General features: G+C 44.6%; 1 protein-coding gene and 1 long non-coding RNA gene across 2 annotated transcripts; one reads left to right on the top strand and one right to left on the bottom strand.

Annotated features, from left to right (window-relative positions):
- Nucleotides 1-494: 494 nt before the first annotated feature.
- Nucleotides 495-4,507, bottom strand: LOC123080052 (probable inactive receptor kinase At2g26730). Its single transcript, XM_044502911.1, has 2 exons — nt 3,017-4,507; nt 495-1,361 (listed from the first exon to the last, which is right to left on the bottom strand). The coding sequence occupies exons 1-2, from the start codon at nt 4,431-4,433 to the stop codon at nt 682-684; spliced, it is 2,097 nt and encodes a 698-aa protein (XP_044358846.1). The 5' UTR covers nt 4,434-4,507; the 3' UTR covers nt 495-681.
- Nucleotides 4,508-8,735: 4,228 nt separating this feature from the next.
- Nucleotides 8,736-12,475, top strand: LOC123075113 (uncharacterized). The gene is made up of 4 exons (XR_006436098.1): nt 8,736-9,302; nt 10,050-10,306; nt 10,409-10,673; nt 10,758-12,475. It is a non-coding gene; the product is annotated as an uncharacterized lncRNA (long non-coding RNA).
- Nucleotides 12,476-16,732: the final 4,257 nt, after the last annotated feature.

The raw sequence follows: 16,732 nt of genomic DNA, 5'->3' as shown, positions 1-16,732 counted from the left end.
AGCGGAGTCCGGGAAATGAACACGGCTTTTGGGTTATGTTTGACGTAAGTAGGAGTTCAGGATCACTTCTTGATCATTACTAGTTGACGACCGTTCCGTTGCTCCTCTTCCCGCTCTTATTTGCGTATGTTAGCCACCATATATGCTTAGTGCTTGCTACAGCTCCACCTCATTACCCATCCTTTCCTATAAGCTTAAATAGTCTTGATCTCGCGGGTGTGAGATTGCTGAGTCCTCGTGACTCACAGATACTTCCAAAACAGTTGCAGGTGTCGACGATACCAGTACAGGTGATGCAACCGAGCTCAAGTGGGAGTTCGACGAGGACCTTGGTCGTTACTATGTTTCGTTTCCTGTTGATCAGTAGTGGAGCCCTGTTGGGACGATCAGGGATGTAGCATTTGGGGTTGTCTTCTTTTCTTTTGGTTCCGTAGTCGGACCTATGTGTGTATTCTGATTGATGTATGATTTATTTATGTATTGTGTGAAGTGGCGATTGTAAGCCAACTCTTTATCCCATTCTTGTTCATTACATGGGATTGTGTGAAGATGACCCTTCTTGCGACAAAACCACAATGCGGTTATGCCTCTAAGTCGTGCCTCGACACGTGGGAGATATAGCCGCATCGTGGGTGTGTCTGCATATGTCCAAACTCCAAACACATCGTCTTTGTTGGTGCATCACGACGTTGCGCTGGCCGTCGGCGTGCCCCATGACTGCTCCTCCTCCTCGGATGCACCCTGCGCTCTATCCTCTGTCGTGGCCCGCCCGTGCCCGACGCCGATCTCCTCGACCATCCTCACGACCTCCGAGGCGTCTGGCCGCGCGTCCGGCGCCGTGGCCGCACACGCCATGGCCACCTGCAGCAGCGCCACCATCTCCTCCTCGGCGCCGCCCTCATCCAGGCTCACCAGCTCCGCGTCGAACACCTCCGCCGTCCACTCCTCCCTTACCACCGATTGTACCCATCGCGGCAGGTCCGACGACACACCGCTGTCACCCACACCGGTCGACGCCGCCGTGGGGGACCTGCCGGTGAGGATCTCAAGGAAGAGCACTCCGAGCGAGTATATGTCCGACTTGAATGTCGGCCGACGCGCATCCACGAGCTCCGGCGCGCGGTACCCACCGACACTGCCTTGCACTGACGACGGTGGTGGGGAGAAGAGGTGCTGAAGGGAGTAGTCGGAAAGCGCTGCGGCTTCCGGGTCGCCGTGCCGGAGTAGCAGGTTGGACGACTTCAAGTTTCCATGGGTGAGGCCGTGTGCCGCGTGCAGGTGCGCCACCCCGCGCGCTGCCGACAGCGTGGCCCGCTTCCGCGTGTTCCAGTCCATCCTTGTCCGGCCGGAGCCGCCACTACCTATAGGAAAATAAATGCACGGTGAGAATTTTCATATACTCCATCATGCATGCAGAGTGAAACAGCGATATGTAGTAAAAAAAAGAGGTCATACTCCATCCATTCCACAAAGTGCCTACAGATTTTTTTTAAGTCAAAGCTTGCAAACTTTGATTAAGTATGTAGAGAAAATATTTACATTTAGAATACCAAATACATATCACTAGATAAATCATGAGATATATGTTAGTAATATTTTATAAGTATGTTTGATGTTGTAGACGAACTTGGTTAAAGTTTGCAAGTTTTAACTTCTTAAATCTTTTATAGGCCCTACATTATGGAATGGACGGAGTAACATTTTTCCAACATTTTGGGCAAGTCCAGTTTAATTTGTTTGCAAAAGCGTGCAATACAAGTGTACTACTCTACTTCCTCTATCCGTTTGTTAATCTCCCCCTCTATTTCCGAACCCAAATTTGACTAAACTTTAGGCTAGTAAAACATGACTTATAAATTTGGGACCGAGTTCCACTATCATCAAGGTAACGGAATAACAACAGACCATCATCCATGTGCAGCAGAACGTAAAAGAAGTCTACATGTTCAGCTGCCAAAAAGTAGGAGTTATTTGCAACAAAAAGTACATCGTTGGATTCATATTCGGAAAAGTTAAAGTTTTCAATAATATACTTTGTAGCGAGTAAACCATAATTTAGTCAAAATTTGGATCAAATTCAGGATCAGAATTGGAAGGGACCAATAAACACGAACGGATGAAATATGAGACACACGTGTCCTGTCTGGTATAGCAATTTCAGGTCACATCATAGGTTCCATCACCTTTTTGTGACAGTGAAGGACGTATGCATGACTCTGCCACTCTCCATTCTCCTCCCATTGAAGATAGAAATCTCTTGGAGATACTAGCATTAATTTTTCTTAGTGCTGTCATGAACCATGCATATTCTCATGCATTGCTTCTTTTTTTTGGCATAACACCCATATACAAATGCTAACAGAGTGATCAATGAAGTAACTAATGGCACTGAATCTCTAAAAAGTTTTGAAAGTGGATCTGTACCCGGTACATACATGCTCCCCTAGGAGTCTAGGAAGGACTTTGGCGTACTTGAATTTGTATGCTAGCAAACATATGTTAACATTTGTATGCTACCGTACGTTGAAAACAGGTTGAAGAAAAGACATATTATTAGGCTAATTCAAAGTTTGACCAGGTTTGATAAATAAATATCCCGCTAATCCCGGTAGACCAGACTGGACAAAGAAAATGGAATCTGGAGGACGCCATCACGGATAACCGACGCCTGCCGAGCCATACGTTCAACTCTGCGTCCCTTTCGAATTATTTGGAGCTACCAAGATTTTTCTGTACCCTCAGAAACGCTAGCCAAATGCAATCGCTATGATTGCCACCTTTCAATCCCGTCGTACGACTGGAACCAGGAAAAATGCCGGACAGACGCGCAAACGTCGCTGTCCCCCTGAGTAATCGACCGGAGTTTCACTTCATTCCTCCTTTTGATCGATGCAAACCACGGCAATGGCGGTCAAAACGAGCTAGCCAGCAGCGATCAATGCAGTAACTAATGGCAATGTCACTGTGAGCTAATGATGTGGTGAGAGGAGATAGCCGGATAGAGCAGGGGACTGACCGTGGAGCGCGGCGGAGAGGCTGCCGTCGGGCAGGAAGTCGGCGACGAGGAGCTTCTCGTCGCTGGAGTAGTAGTAGCCGCGGACGGGGAGCAGGTTGCGGTGCTGCACCCGGCCCAACGTCTCCACGGCGGACGCGAACTCCTGTCGCTCCGCCGCCACGTTCTTCAGCCGCTTCACCGCCACCGTCGTCCCGTCCTCCAGCGTCGCCCTGTACGTCGGCCCCGCGACGCCGTTCCCCAGCACCTCCGCCGACGCCCGCAGCAGGTCCTCCAGGTCGAAGCTGTAGCCGCCGCCGCCCATGAACACCAGCCGGCTCCTCATCATCTCCGCCGCGCCGCCGCCCGCCGCCGAGGGTATCTCCTTTGAAGACGTCAGGTCGGTCATCTCGCCTGACACCGTCGACGGCGTCAGCGTGTGCCCTCTCGCCGGCGTCGCCGGCGTGGGCGCCTTGTTCCTGTCGTCGCCGCTGGCTGCCGCGTCGTCCCGGCGGCGGCGGACAAAGCAGAGCACGAGCAGGATGAGAACGAGCAGCGCGCCAGCCGCGGCGCCCACGGCGATGGCCGCGACCGCCGTGCCGGAGAGCCGCTTCCTCTTCTTCTCTTGCACCGGTGGGACGACTCCGCCGCCGGGGGACGGGCATGGCCGGTCGAGGGGCTCGCCGCAGAGCCGAAGGTTGCCGGCGAATGACTCTAGCGAGAAGTTCGCGAGGGAGGGCGGGACGGCGCCGGCGAGCTGGTTGTCCGAGACATTAAACACCTTGAGCCGCTGGAGGCCGCTCAGGCTCTGAAGGCCACCGGAGAGGCGGTTGCCGTCGAGCCTAAGCAACCGTAGCTCCCTCAGGCCGTCGAGCGCGGCCGGTATCTCACCGGACAGGTGGTTGTCGTAGAGCGCGAGGTGCCAGAGCGCCGCGAGCCCGGCGACCTCGGGCGGGATGGAGCCGGAGAGACGGTTCCCCTGGAGGTAGAGCGAGCGGAGCAGGGGCAGCGCGAAGAAGTCCTTGGGGATGGGGCCGAAGAGGCGGTTGTTGCGGAGGGAGAGCTTCCGGAGGCCCCGGAGCTCGCCGAGCGTGCCGGCGGGGAGGGCACCGGCGAGGCCGACGCCGGGGAGGCGGACGGCGACGACCGTGGCGTTGCTCGCGTCGCAGGCGACGCCGGGCCAGAGGCACGCCGAGGGCGCGGACGGCGAGTTCCAGCCCAGATCGCGCTCGTGCGGCAAGGCGGCGAGGAAGGACTGCAGCGCCGTCCGCTCTTGCTTCGGCGGCTCCACGGCGTGGCAGCCGAGAGCGGCGACGGCCAGCGCCAGCAGCAGCACCGACGTTCGTGGTGGGATCGCGGCCATCTGTGTACGCGTGCGCCGCCGCTTGGCAAGTCTGACGATGTGCTGCGGCCACGGCTCGGAATGACGCGGCCTCGGCATATGAGAGGCGCTTGCTTGGCTCGCGAGCGAGCTACACTGAGTGCCACAGGTTCAGGGTGTATGGATGGGAGCGAGCTATGTCCCGTGTCTTATGTACACGCTGGGTTGCCTAGCTTGGCATAGGATCTGGAGTTTCATGTGGTTATAGGCTGACCCTGTTGCCGACAGAGTGGAGACAGAGAAAGTGGCGCTGCCGCCATTTGCACGTGCGCGCCATGGATGAAGAGCGTTAGCCGTTAGGAACATTCTCCTCGGATCCGGGCTTGGCTTGGATCGTAAGTAAGCGGTGGATCATATGCATGCATGCATGGCAATCTGGCATGATGTCCACTCTACTACGCATGTCGCGGAGACAGGATCGAGTGAGCCGCGTACAATGCCGTTTATGCCATCATTTTTTCCATCTTATTTTGCCCACGGCATGATTGCAAGTGGGATCGGGGTAACATTTTTTTTCGAATTGGGGAGCATCACGCTCCCAGTTTTCACTATCATCGATGAAAACGGGCAATACAGAGGGGGTGGTCGACGCAAAGGCATTCCTAGTGCGGTCCGGACGTGTTTTGTCATCCAACGCAGTCCTATATCAATCCGCTCGGTGGTTCGAACGTATTTTTTTCGCAAACCGGAGACAAAGTGGGAGGGGCTTTGCGGACGTCCGGACCACTCCCACGTCCACGTCTGACTAACCTGGCCCATAAAACAACCTCACCCGTCTCTCCCGCGTTTTCTGTCTGATGCACGCGCCGCATCAATGGCAGCCAGAGCACACAACGGCTGACATTGATGTTGCGTGATGTGACCGGATGGGAGGATGGCGCGATCTTTCGGGAGCCGCCGCTTCAATGCGGACACACCTTCCCGAGGAATCAAATTCGGCCGCTACGCCGCATTGAAGCGGTTGACCGTCCGTTCGCATGGCCTGGATGAGGCTATATAAGCCGTGCTTCGGCATCGTTCACATCGCACTCACCGCATCGCTCCGCACATCCTCATCCTCACATCCGCTCTTCCTTCACAACTCCGGTGATGGGCAAGTCATGAGCCTCAGCAGCGGTAGGAGGCGGCTCCGGAACGGGCTCCGAAGGTTCGTGCCAACGCTGCCCTCAACTCCGAGGTCGTCTTCCTCATCGGCGGCCGGCTCCTCGGCGAAGAGGAGATAGTTATCTCCTCCAGCGACGAGGAGGACCAGCCGTCGCAGCAGCAGATGGCGACGCAGGGCGCCGTCTACGCTGCCACAGACAAGGAGTACGAGCAGCAGATGGAGGTCATGCTCCGCCGCTCCGTCCTCCACGTCAACGGCCCGGCAGCGCCATCGGAGACGCTCCTCCGCATCAAGTCGGATATCGCGTCCCTTCCCCACTCTCCCTTGCACAACCGCGGCTCCAAATAGGACGCCGCGTCAAGGAGGATCCTCTTTCACCGCCTTTCCCGCGCCGCGTCAGGGAGGAGCGGCTCTTGCCGCCGCCCCGGCGTGTGAAGGAGAAGGGGCGCTCTCCGTTGCCCGACCGCGTCAAGGACGAGCGGCGCTCGCCACCGCCCCTGCACCATGCGATCGCCGTAAAGGAGTGCGGTCATCTTCGCCACTACCTCGGCGACGACAGCAGTAGCTTGCCCTCCTGGAGCGCCCTAAGGGCGGTGGAGTACGCCGACAGGAAGCGGCGATGGCGGGACAGGCACAACGTGACACGCCGGTCAGAGTTCGTGGACTCCGACGTCCCACCGCCGCACATCGCGGTGGACCCGGAGCTGGCATATGCATGGGCCATGGACCACTCCAAGACGGTGGCGGAGACAAGCAAGTGTCGTCCCTGCCGGCTTGATGGGAAAATGGCCAAGTACGGGAGGAGTGGTCTCTCTGCGAGGCCGTCGCCTCCTCCAAGGCCCATCTCCCTCCCCCTCTCCCCCACCCACGTCGTCGGTGGCCGCGGCCGCACTGCGCAAGAAGCGGGAGGAAGCGGAGAGGATCATTCGTGAGCGTCAGGCTGCTGTCGGGAAGCCCTGTAGCGCCCTTCCGCCGTCCAAAGCCCGATGACGACGACTCCGACGATGGCTGAGGCGACGATGACGAAGGAGCAGCCAGCCAGTCCGGCATGGCCTACGAGGTAGGGGTAGTGTAGGCTTAGGTTTTTTTAAAGGTTTTTAGCTCAAATATCTTCCGATTTTACGTAAAATTATCCTAATTTAAATTAATATCGTTCGGTTTGTTTGGGTTTGAATCAAAATTGGTCATTTTTGGTAAAATTCATTTGAAATGTAACCGGATATATGCGGCTAGCTTTGGATAGCCTGATCCCTCCATGGTCCGCAAACGGATACAGAAAAAGATATGGGATCAGTGTTGAAGATGCCCTTAAAGCAGCCATAATGTATGGTTTTTGCTGCCTCTAAGCATTCTCTCTCCTCTTAGAGGCAGCCTCCATACATTGCAAACCCCAGCCTCTAGTCCGAAATTGCTAGCATCCCCTCTTAGCTTGGAGGCAGCCTCTAAGGAATAAAGAAATTGAGTGACCCCATCAGTCATTTCTAGGGAGCGGTTGTGGTAGAATAAAATATGTTGAGAAACTTGTTTTCTAAACTTCTTGGTAGGGTCCATCGAATAGGTGACCACAACCTCTATACATTATGTGCTTTTCCCTAAAACTTAGAGGCAACCTATGGACCCAGCATAGAGGCGATGCTGCCTCTAGACATTGTGGATGCCCTTAGCGGCAACGATACATACCGATAGTTTAGGTACCAATGAGATGTTGCCACATGTAAAGAGATACGACCACATGCATATCTATACTGTATTTCTTTTTTTAGTTGTGGGGGTGTATACTATATTTCAGTAGCGTATCTATTGTATCTATGATTTGTTGTCAAATCATGTGGCGCAGAGGACTAGTTTTATCGCGAACCAACCTATGGTTGATGGTTAGAGGGACACTGGTATGCCCAGCCCACCACATTTGACGGCTCCTTCTCTCGAAGGTGCTCATAGGGGTAGGGTGTGCGTGTGTAAGTTCATAGGGATGAGTGTATGCATGTATGTATGAGCGCTTGCGTCTTTACTATGTTAAAAAAAATACTAGTTTTGTCAGGAAATCAGTGGCTTTATTCCATCTTAACCAATTTAAATCATTTATATCTTCTAAACCATACTCTCGTTTTTGAAACTTTTATATATTTGTACTCTTGGCGCCAACACCTTTCGAACAAGATCAATCTTGGATACATTTCAAACACATTTAAATTTTAACATCTCAATCCACTTATTTCACTCAATCTATTCCATTGTATGAAACTGCTTATTTCAAATCGATTTCTTGAAACAAGTGAACTCAGCTAATTGAAATGGCTGAAATCTGGCTCTTGAAAGATTTGAAATATGTTGTTTGAAAGAATTGGAATCAATTATTTTAGGGATAATTAGATTTATGCCCCTAATTATGTCCCACTCAACTGTTTTACCCCTAATTTTCAAAAGTCACCGCTTCTGTCCAAGTCACTTCGCTCCTCTTATGTTTTTGCTCTTTGACCGTTTGACCATCAGTTTGAAAACTTCATAACTTATTCATACTAAATCAAAAAAATGCAAATAAGATACCAAAATGTTCGAAAAAACATCACCTATATGTCAGTGTCATTTGCATTCATGAAAAAAGTGTTCGAAAGTGCCCATCCGAGTTTTTGCTCTTATGCTACCACCATGAATAGTAAAATCTAAAAAAATTCAAAAAAAATTGGTGGCAAAGAATGAGAAATGTTTTAAGTGCTCGCCAAGTTTCGTAAGGGAATGACATTCATGGGTGCCCCAGCAGAAAAAAACAATCAACACTCCAAAATAGATTATTTATTTGCCACGACTTCCACGAATGTCGTTCCCTGATGAAACCTGGCAAGCACTTAGAACATTTGTCGTTCTTTGCCACCATATTTTTTTTGAATTTTTTAGATTTTACTATTCATGATGGTATCAAAAGAGCTAAAACTCGGACGTGCACTTTCCAACTTTTTTCATGAATGCAAACGACACTGACATATAGGTGATGTTTTTTTGAACATTTTAGTATCTTATTTGCATTTTTCTGATTTAGTATGAATCTACTACCCCTATAAAAGCATGAGAGGGCGGAGAACCAAATCATCTGTACCGTCCAGTAAGAGTAATCCAACGATCCATAGCCCTCCTGTGTTTAGCACTAACCACGTTTTACTGTTCACCGAATTCCTCTGCTCACCGAAAACTGAAAAAAAATGGTGCCCACTTATGCTGCCCGCTCCGTGCCCACGATCGCTCCACGATCTCACGCACGCACGTCCTCCTTCCGCCTCCTCCACCCAACCTCTGTGTCGACGGGCTTCTTCCCGACGTCCTCTTGCTGCGTGGCGGCGATGTGGTCGAACTCGTCGGAGAGCTTCCTGGCGCGCTTCCTCCGCCGCTCCATGGCCTCTGCCCTGCTGCATCCTCCGCACCCGGCACGAGGCAGAGGAGACAGGCGAAGGGGAAGTCCCTCCAGACTCGACGCGAAGGGACGGCGCAGTCGGCGAGAATGCCGCGTAGGCGTCGGCGGCACCGATGAGGACATGGACGAGGGAGGTGGAGAGGATGACCCCCGCGCGTACCCGTCTCGCCCGCGGAAGGCCTTGGTCAGCGCGACGGGGAGGAAGACGCCAACGACGCTGTCGAGGAGGATTGGGAGCAGGGAGCCCTTCTTGAGCTGCGTCGCCGCAGCCACGTCGCGCAAGATCCCTTCCTGCCCGGGCACTCTCCCCCGCTCCGGCGCGACAATCCCGCCCGAATGAGCGCCTTCCTCCGTCGTTGATCCGCGGGCCCATCACGCGCATGGTGTGCTTGACGCGTCGCCTCGACACGCTGCACTGGTATGTGTCCGGCCCATACGAATTTCTGAATTTATCTGTCTGACTGGTTCGTAGTAATATTCAGGTTCGTCCATGTTGCAATGGCAGTTAATTGTATATAGTTCTTCCCCTGTTCAATACCGATGGCTGCTACTATCTCCTTTTTGTTTTGCTAAAGGACCTCAGCCATTAAACATACAACCAGAGATACAAGGCACCCCACACAGTGTGAATGATTTACTCTTAAGTTCTAAGCTATCCAAGGCGTTGGATCTTTTCTGAACATGGTTCAGAACGAAGAATGTACTGACATATAAGTGCAAAAGCTTACATCACTGAATGATGTAAGTAAAAACAGATATGCAATGTATAGGAACACTGATATGAGTTTTAGATATGGAGTACGAAGATCCCCTGAAAGAATCACTTTTCTAAACCATGCAATTTTCTCACATTATGCCAGTAGAAGGAAGAGTTAAACACATCAACGCATATCTTTGGGTGCTATTTTCAGGTATTGGTACAATGATTGAAACTGCATGTCAATGTACATGGTATCCCTTTTTTGTCTGATGATCATGTATACCACATGCTCTCCAAGTGATAACTTTCTTGTGCTTTTTCTTGCCACAGAAGGGCAGAATAAGTATGGATAAGGTGTTCTGTTTTTATTGAACAGCCCCTTTTTATAAATTTTCATGCTAATTAATATGTCTTTGGTTTTCCCTCTATGAATCTCCATTGAACATCCTCTAATATTTTGTGCAGCCTTTACTAGACATGTTGAAACTACATTGCTGTCTCCAACTCTGAAAACTACAGGCCATGTTTGATTAAAATAGGAGCCTGAGCGATGGAGTATGAAGGCACCTTCGTACTGTATATTTGCATGGATGTATCAATATTGGCATTCACATCAATCATGTATATTTTACAAGCAGATTTGTATGTTACATTCAGACTGAATTTTACCTTTCCCATGTGTAGACATATGAAGCATTGAAGCTGGAAGTCATGTGATCAAAGTATGTTATAGCTGTCTACTTTTGAAAATCATAGCATTTATCAGGTTGTTTTACGATTATTTCAGTTTGGGATGATTGGGTTGTCATCATGATTCATAAAAGGATAAGCACCAGCGACGAGTAACTGGGAAGGAGAGGCTGATACTTGAGATAGGTTCTACGATGATAATGGTGGTGGTAGCGGCTTGCAATTCGCATGGATGGGGTGGAGAATAGCATGGATTAATCTTCAAATCCTACTAGGCAGCGCTTCACCATGAATGGCTACGACGGCAGCAGAATGGAGGAGCTCAGTGTGTTCTGTAAGATATGGCTGTGTAGTATGTGGAGTGAAGATGCATCTACCATCAGTTTCTTAGTTATTGAGGTGATTCTGATTTCCTAAAATATTATGTGCTCCACATACGTGATGGATTTATGCTTATTGCTTACATCTGGGATTCTATTTCAGGACAACTTTTCCTGGTGGCGCTACCGGTGCCCAAATATCTCATTTCTCTTGATTATATAGTGAATGCAATTACTTCGTTTCGCCCAAATTCCCCCCAAAAAATTATATTTGAAAAGTTTGTTCTGATCAAATATGTTAAATATTGACACATACTCCCTCCGTCTGGAATTACTTGTCGCTCAAACGGATGTGCTAGATACATTTGTTTGAGCGACAAGTAATTGCGGACGGAGGGAGTATTTGACTATGCCTATTAATTTGTATTGCTCTTGCTGGGTAGGGATAAGTGTTATGAATTGTTGCTATTGTTGTGAGAAACATATATTGTTGAGCTTATAGATAAGCACATAGAAGATGCAAAATATAATATTGCGTATGTGTTGTTGTGCTAGATTATCTCGTGAAGGGCAAACCTAACAACGTTCAATGCAAAGTACTCCCTCCGTTCCGAATTACTCGTCGCAGGTATGGATGTATCTAGATGTATTTTAGTTCTAGATACATCCATTTTTGCGACAAGTAATTTGAAACGGAGGGAGTAGTGAATAAGGGAGGAAGAGCTCAAGGAACAAAGGGTAGAACAATATACGAATATACAAACTGACCTGTTAGGCGTGGCTTCACAAAAACTAAGGTCTAAATTTTTTGGATGATGCACATTAATGGAGTTTTTTGTTTATTCACTTCGTTCCAAGATATATCGCAAGACTTGCTTCGCTGGTGCCAAAGCTCATTAGCAGCAATGCAAAGCTTTTGATTGGAGCAAAGCTATACAACCAAGGAAATTGGATTTCCTTTCCGTCGATGTAAATATTTTACTGTCCCCGAATCTTTCTCCTGGCCTAATATATTTGCAGATGTCTATGTCTTTGTGATCTTCGTGGAGGCTGCTTATCTCACAGTTTTTTCTGTCTATCCCGCCTAGGAAAATAGATTGTACAGTATTAATTTAGTCGAACAACACGAGTAACATGCCTGCCTACTGTAGTTATTTTTGACTATCTGATCTGTTCACACATCATTACAAAGTTCCTTAAAACTACCTTTGTAGATATTTCAAACCAAGGTCTAGGAGTATTCAGCCAATCATGCTTTCAAACCAGCAGAGAATGGGAAAGAAAGTATCTGTATTTAGGCTTACTAACTATTAACAAACAATGTGGTTCTCATATGAATGTGTGTAATTTTATTCTATTCATCAGTGTGTAAATCACAAGAGAACTGTGCAATGAGGTTCTTGTCATACTGATGAGAATAGTGTACTATTTCCAATTTTTTTTTGCTCAATATTGAAGCACTGGACCCTTCTTGTTCTGTACTTCTGTGCAACAACTAACACTCTTTCTCGCCACTACGGCCGTGAAACTTCAACCATATAGATGTGCTCGAGCTGCTTTATATCGCATAATGACCATTCTTCTGTTTGCAGCACATAGTCTCTTTGATGATTGGACTCGGCACCTTGGCCTGGTACCATGCACAACAGTCCCCATGGAATCTATCGTCGCCTTAATGGCTATTAGAGCTGGTGTAGTGTGACGAAAGCAACGTCAATGAAGAGAAGAAAGATTGCCGTCGAGGTTGTTGTGTAAGATTCTCTCATTGCTATGAACATTACGAAATAGATGCAAATGAAGCTGAATTGCAGCTTACAAGATTTTGATAAAGATATACATTTTATATTCAAAGAAGATATCTAATAAGTCCTATGTACTCAGTAGTTGCCCGTTGTACTGAATGTTCTGAAAATTTCAATTGATCAACACAGGAGTAATTGGTCTGATTTAAGAGATTAGCTTATTTTGTTCAAATATATTAAAGAGGCGAATGAGAAAATTTCTTGCTATGATTAGAACGTGCGTTGCACGTGCAAGCTTACTAGTTAGTTATGAAGTTTTCAAACTGGCAGTCAAACGGTCAAAGGGCAAAAGCATAAGAGGAGCAAAGTGACTTGGACAGAACCGGTGACTTTTGGAAATTAGGGGTAAAACAGACGAGTGGGACACAACTAGGGGCATAAATCTAATTATCCCATTATTTTATAACAAGTGAAATAGTTTTTAAATGAGTGAAATTGAAACAGTAGAAATCATTTTGTGAAACTTATTGTCTCAATGCGTGAAACAAACTATTTCAAAAAATATGAAATTGAAGTTTCCAAAAAATTAGTCTCGATGCTTTAAAAAAATGTGAAATCTCTTTTTAATGAGTGAAATCAGTTTTTCAGTCATTGTAAGTAACTAATTTCAAATAGTAACTTAGTTAATTGAAATGAGTGAAATTTGTCTCACTAAAGGGTTGAAATAAGTTGTTCGAAAGAATTGAGATAATTTTTTAAAACGATTGAAATGTTTTTTAATGAGTGAAGCTAGTTACTGTAAACAATTGAAATCATTTTGCGAAACTAATTGTTTCAGTGTGTGAAACTTATTACTTCAGAAATATGAAACTGATAGTTTTGAAAAAAAAGATTATGTGATTTTTGATAAATATGCGAAATCTACTTTTCAAAATGAGTGAAATCAGTTTTTGAATGAGTGAGATTATTTTTTGAACTGTGAGTTGTTTGAAATAAGTGAAATAAGCAAAGGACTTTAGTGGGTTTTTAATGAGCGGAACCTGTTTTTGAAAGGAGTGAAATTAGTGTTTTCAATATGTTGCATACTCTCTGTTTATTAGAAACGAGTAAAATCTGTTTTTGGAAAGTGACAAAATATTTTTTGAATTGAGTGAAATCCATTATATGAAAATAGTGAAATAATTTTTTTGAAATGAGTGAAATTATCTTTTTATATGACTGAAATCTTTTTTTAAAACTCGTTAAAAATATATTCAAGGTTGGTCTTGTTTTAAAGGTCTACCACCATGAATTCAAATATGTAAAATATTCAGAAACAAAATTTTGATTGGAAGTTATGAGTCGTTTTAAAATATCACAAGAGAAATAAAATTCAAGCTGGAGAGGGGGGATCTTGTGTGCATGGTTCTTTTCTACTCTCTCTCACACACACACACACACACACACACACACACACACACACACACACACACCTGACAAAAGGCTGCTATGGCGGATCCATGTCATTGTGTATTACAACGTATACCTGCATCAAAATGTTTGACACTTTTATACCGCATGGCAATGCACAAATCTTGACCCGGAGCCCGTCGGCGAGAAATCTATTGATAAGTACCATTACTGGTAACCTTTTCATTTTGAGGTGATTGATCCAAAAGGATCTAGCAAGTTCATCCTTAAAACTCTGGTACCAGCACCACATCATCTAACTAGGACATCAAATCCGCCAAACAGTACAAAACCTCTACCACTATTACAACAAAAGAGTATCCGGAAATGAATTAAAAAGCAAGGGGTCTTAGTGTAACTGACCAGAATTTGTTAGAGATCATACACATCTATTTATATGTGGGATGGGGTTTACAATAGTATATAGTTAAGCAAGGGGTCGAAGTGGGTTCATTGCCTTAATCGTCAACTCTGAATTGAAGAAGAATGATTTCTAAGGTGATTGCTAACATTTTGTTTCCGGCTTCTCCTTTGTTTCCATTGTTTACTAGTTTGTATCAAGCGTCGTTTGAAACACTTACCTTGTAGTTTCTATTGGTTCTCCCATCACTGATGATCAATATATAGCGGCATACATCCGCGTGTTTGCAAGCAAGTGGGCAAAGACAAAAGAAAAATTAAATATGTTGTAGTAGCAACAGACGACACAGAAGTTTGTTTACTCTATGATAGTTTTCAAAATTGAAGACTAAGTGCATAAATTTTGACGAATTTGGTTGATTTGAAGCGAGTCAGGGTGAGGGATGCAAGCAAATTGGTGGTATTTTCAATTTGAATTGTACATTCTTATGAACATTGAATATAAAATATAATAATAAGAAGCACAAAGTTCCTTCTTATCTTGTAACAGTGTAACTATACCAAATACAATCAAACATTTTATATATCAAACTTGGACACATTTCATGTGAGTTGAGCTAACTGATATTATTCAAGACCGAATGCAAAGTACACACCGCAATGCCAACTAATAATTAAACTCGACACATGACATTTAGACATATCTAGCCATGAAAGAACCAAGAAATGAGCAATGCCAAAGATTTGAATACAAATCCCTCATAGACACTTTGTACTCTAGAATTTTCATTTACTTACATTTGAGGTAGTGACTCATGCACTCTCAAAACATGAAGATATTTGATAGATTTATGATTTATAGATCTCTGCAAAAATATTTAAGGATGCTAAAATTAACATTAGCACATACATGTATACCTGTAATTCATCTAAATGGTACAAATTAATCTTTGAAAACAATTTTTTATTTAATCAAGTGAAATTCGTTAAAGTGTATTTCGGAAAGGAAATGACTACTAACTCCAATCCTATTGCAAAATATGTTTTACATTAGTAAAATGAATTTGTTACTATGATGATACCTAGCATTTAGTAAAAACAATGTATACCTGGAAACAATTTATATGGAAGTAAAAGAGTTTAATATAAAGAAGTGAGTCCAGACTTGGATGGGTTTGATTTTCTAGCATAATATACAAAATTGTGGAATCAAGTTTGTTTTAATAGTTTGTCGGTGACATTGGTGGCACAGTCGCTGAGACGGTAACACCTACACCACATTCAGTATTCCAAATGTAAGCGAATGGACAATTCTAGAGTATAAAGTGTCTACAATGAATTTGTCTTCAAATCTTTGACATTGCTCATTTCTTGGTTCTTCCATAGCTAGATATGTCTAAGTGTCATGTGTTGAGTTTGACAATCAGTTAGCATCACAGTGTTAACTATACATTTGGTCTTGAAATAAATCAGTTAACTCAATGGTAGTGCATTGTCTGATCCAATCATTCCTCTTATATCATCGTACTAAAGGTTGCTTTGGTTTTCCTAATAACATGATGTAGGCTTGTCCACAAATGTCTGCAATCGAGAAAAAATATCATCAACAACAATCTTGTTTTGAATTCTTTATATTACCATATCATTAGATAAAAAAATGAATTTTAAATACGAAGATTAGTACTTCAAACAACACTAGCAAAAGAAAAATATCTCAATGTGTGCAAGTTTATGATTTACCATTTTACAAACAAACAATAAGAAAGCATTGACTAAAAAGGTGAGAACTTTCACAGTATGAATAAATGGAAAAACATTTCATCACAAAATTCCATCATATGTAGTGGTTACAAATTATTAATTTTATTCAATCAGGCCTCTCTTGTTCAAATGATCAATCCTCTCATCAGCATCACAAAAACCACATTTCTTAGTTCCTTCCCAACCTCTCAGTCCGATATCTTTAGTTAATATACAATAATTTTCTTAAAATTTTCAAAATATGTTCAAAATCTCAAATGGTTCGAAAAAATGTTCAGAACTTTAAATTTTTTCCTCGTTGAAATTTGTTGAAAATTCAAAAAATGTTACCATTTTTTCAAATAATGTTATTGTTTTAAAAACTGTTCTAGATTAAAAAATATCAAAACATTCGAGTTTTAAATAATTGTTCAAAATTCTAAAAAGTGTTTGTGTTTTACAAAAATCTTCATGTTTTCTAAAATTGTTATGAATTTTAGCATATTCTTATTTTAAAAAAGTGTTCATTTTTTCATAAAAATTTCAGCTTCTCAAAAAAAGTTTGGGAATTTTAAAAAAATTCCTGTTTAAAAAATTGTGTTTTGAAAAAGTGTTCGGAATTTTCAAATAAATATTCACATTTTAAAAAACTGTTCAGGATTTCGAAAATTGTTCACATATCCATAAAATGTCAGCTTTTCCAAATTTTGTTCAAAGTTTGAAAACAAGTTTTGTATTTTAAAAAATGTTCATGTTATCAAAAATTGTTCACATATTAAAAAATGTTCATGATTTCCAAAAAGTTTTAGTTTTTTTCTTCAAAATATGTACATAATTTGAAAACATT

Source organism: Triticum aestivum, chromosome 3D (assembly GCF_018294505.1).
Source record: "Triticum aestivum cultivar Chinese Spring chromosome 3D, IWGSC CS RefSeq v2.1, whole genome shotgun sequence".
NCBI lineage: Eukaryota > Viridiplantae > Streptophyta > Magnoliopsida > Poales > Poaceae > Triticum > Triticum aestivum.
The sequence above is the reverse complement of the archived record's forward strand: the minus strand, read 5'-3'. Positions and strand labels throughout refer to the sequence as shown.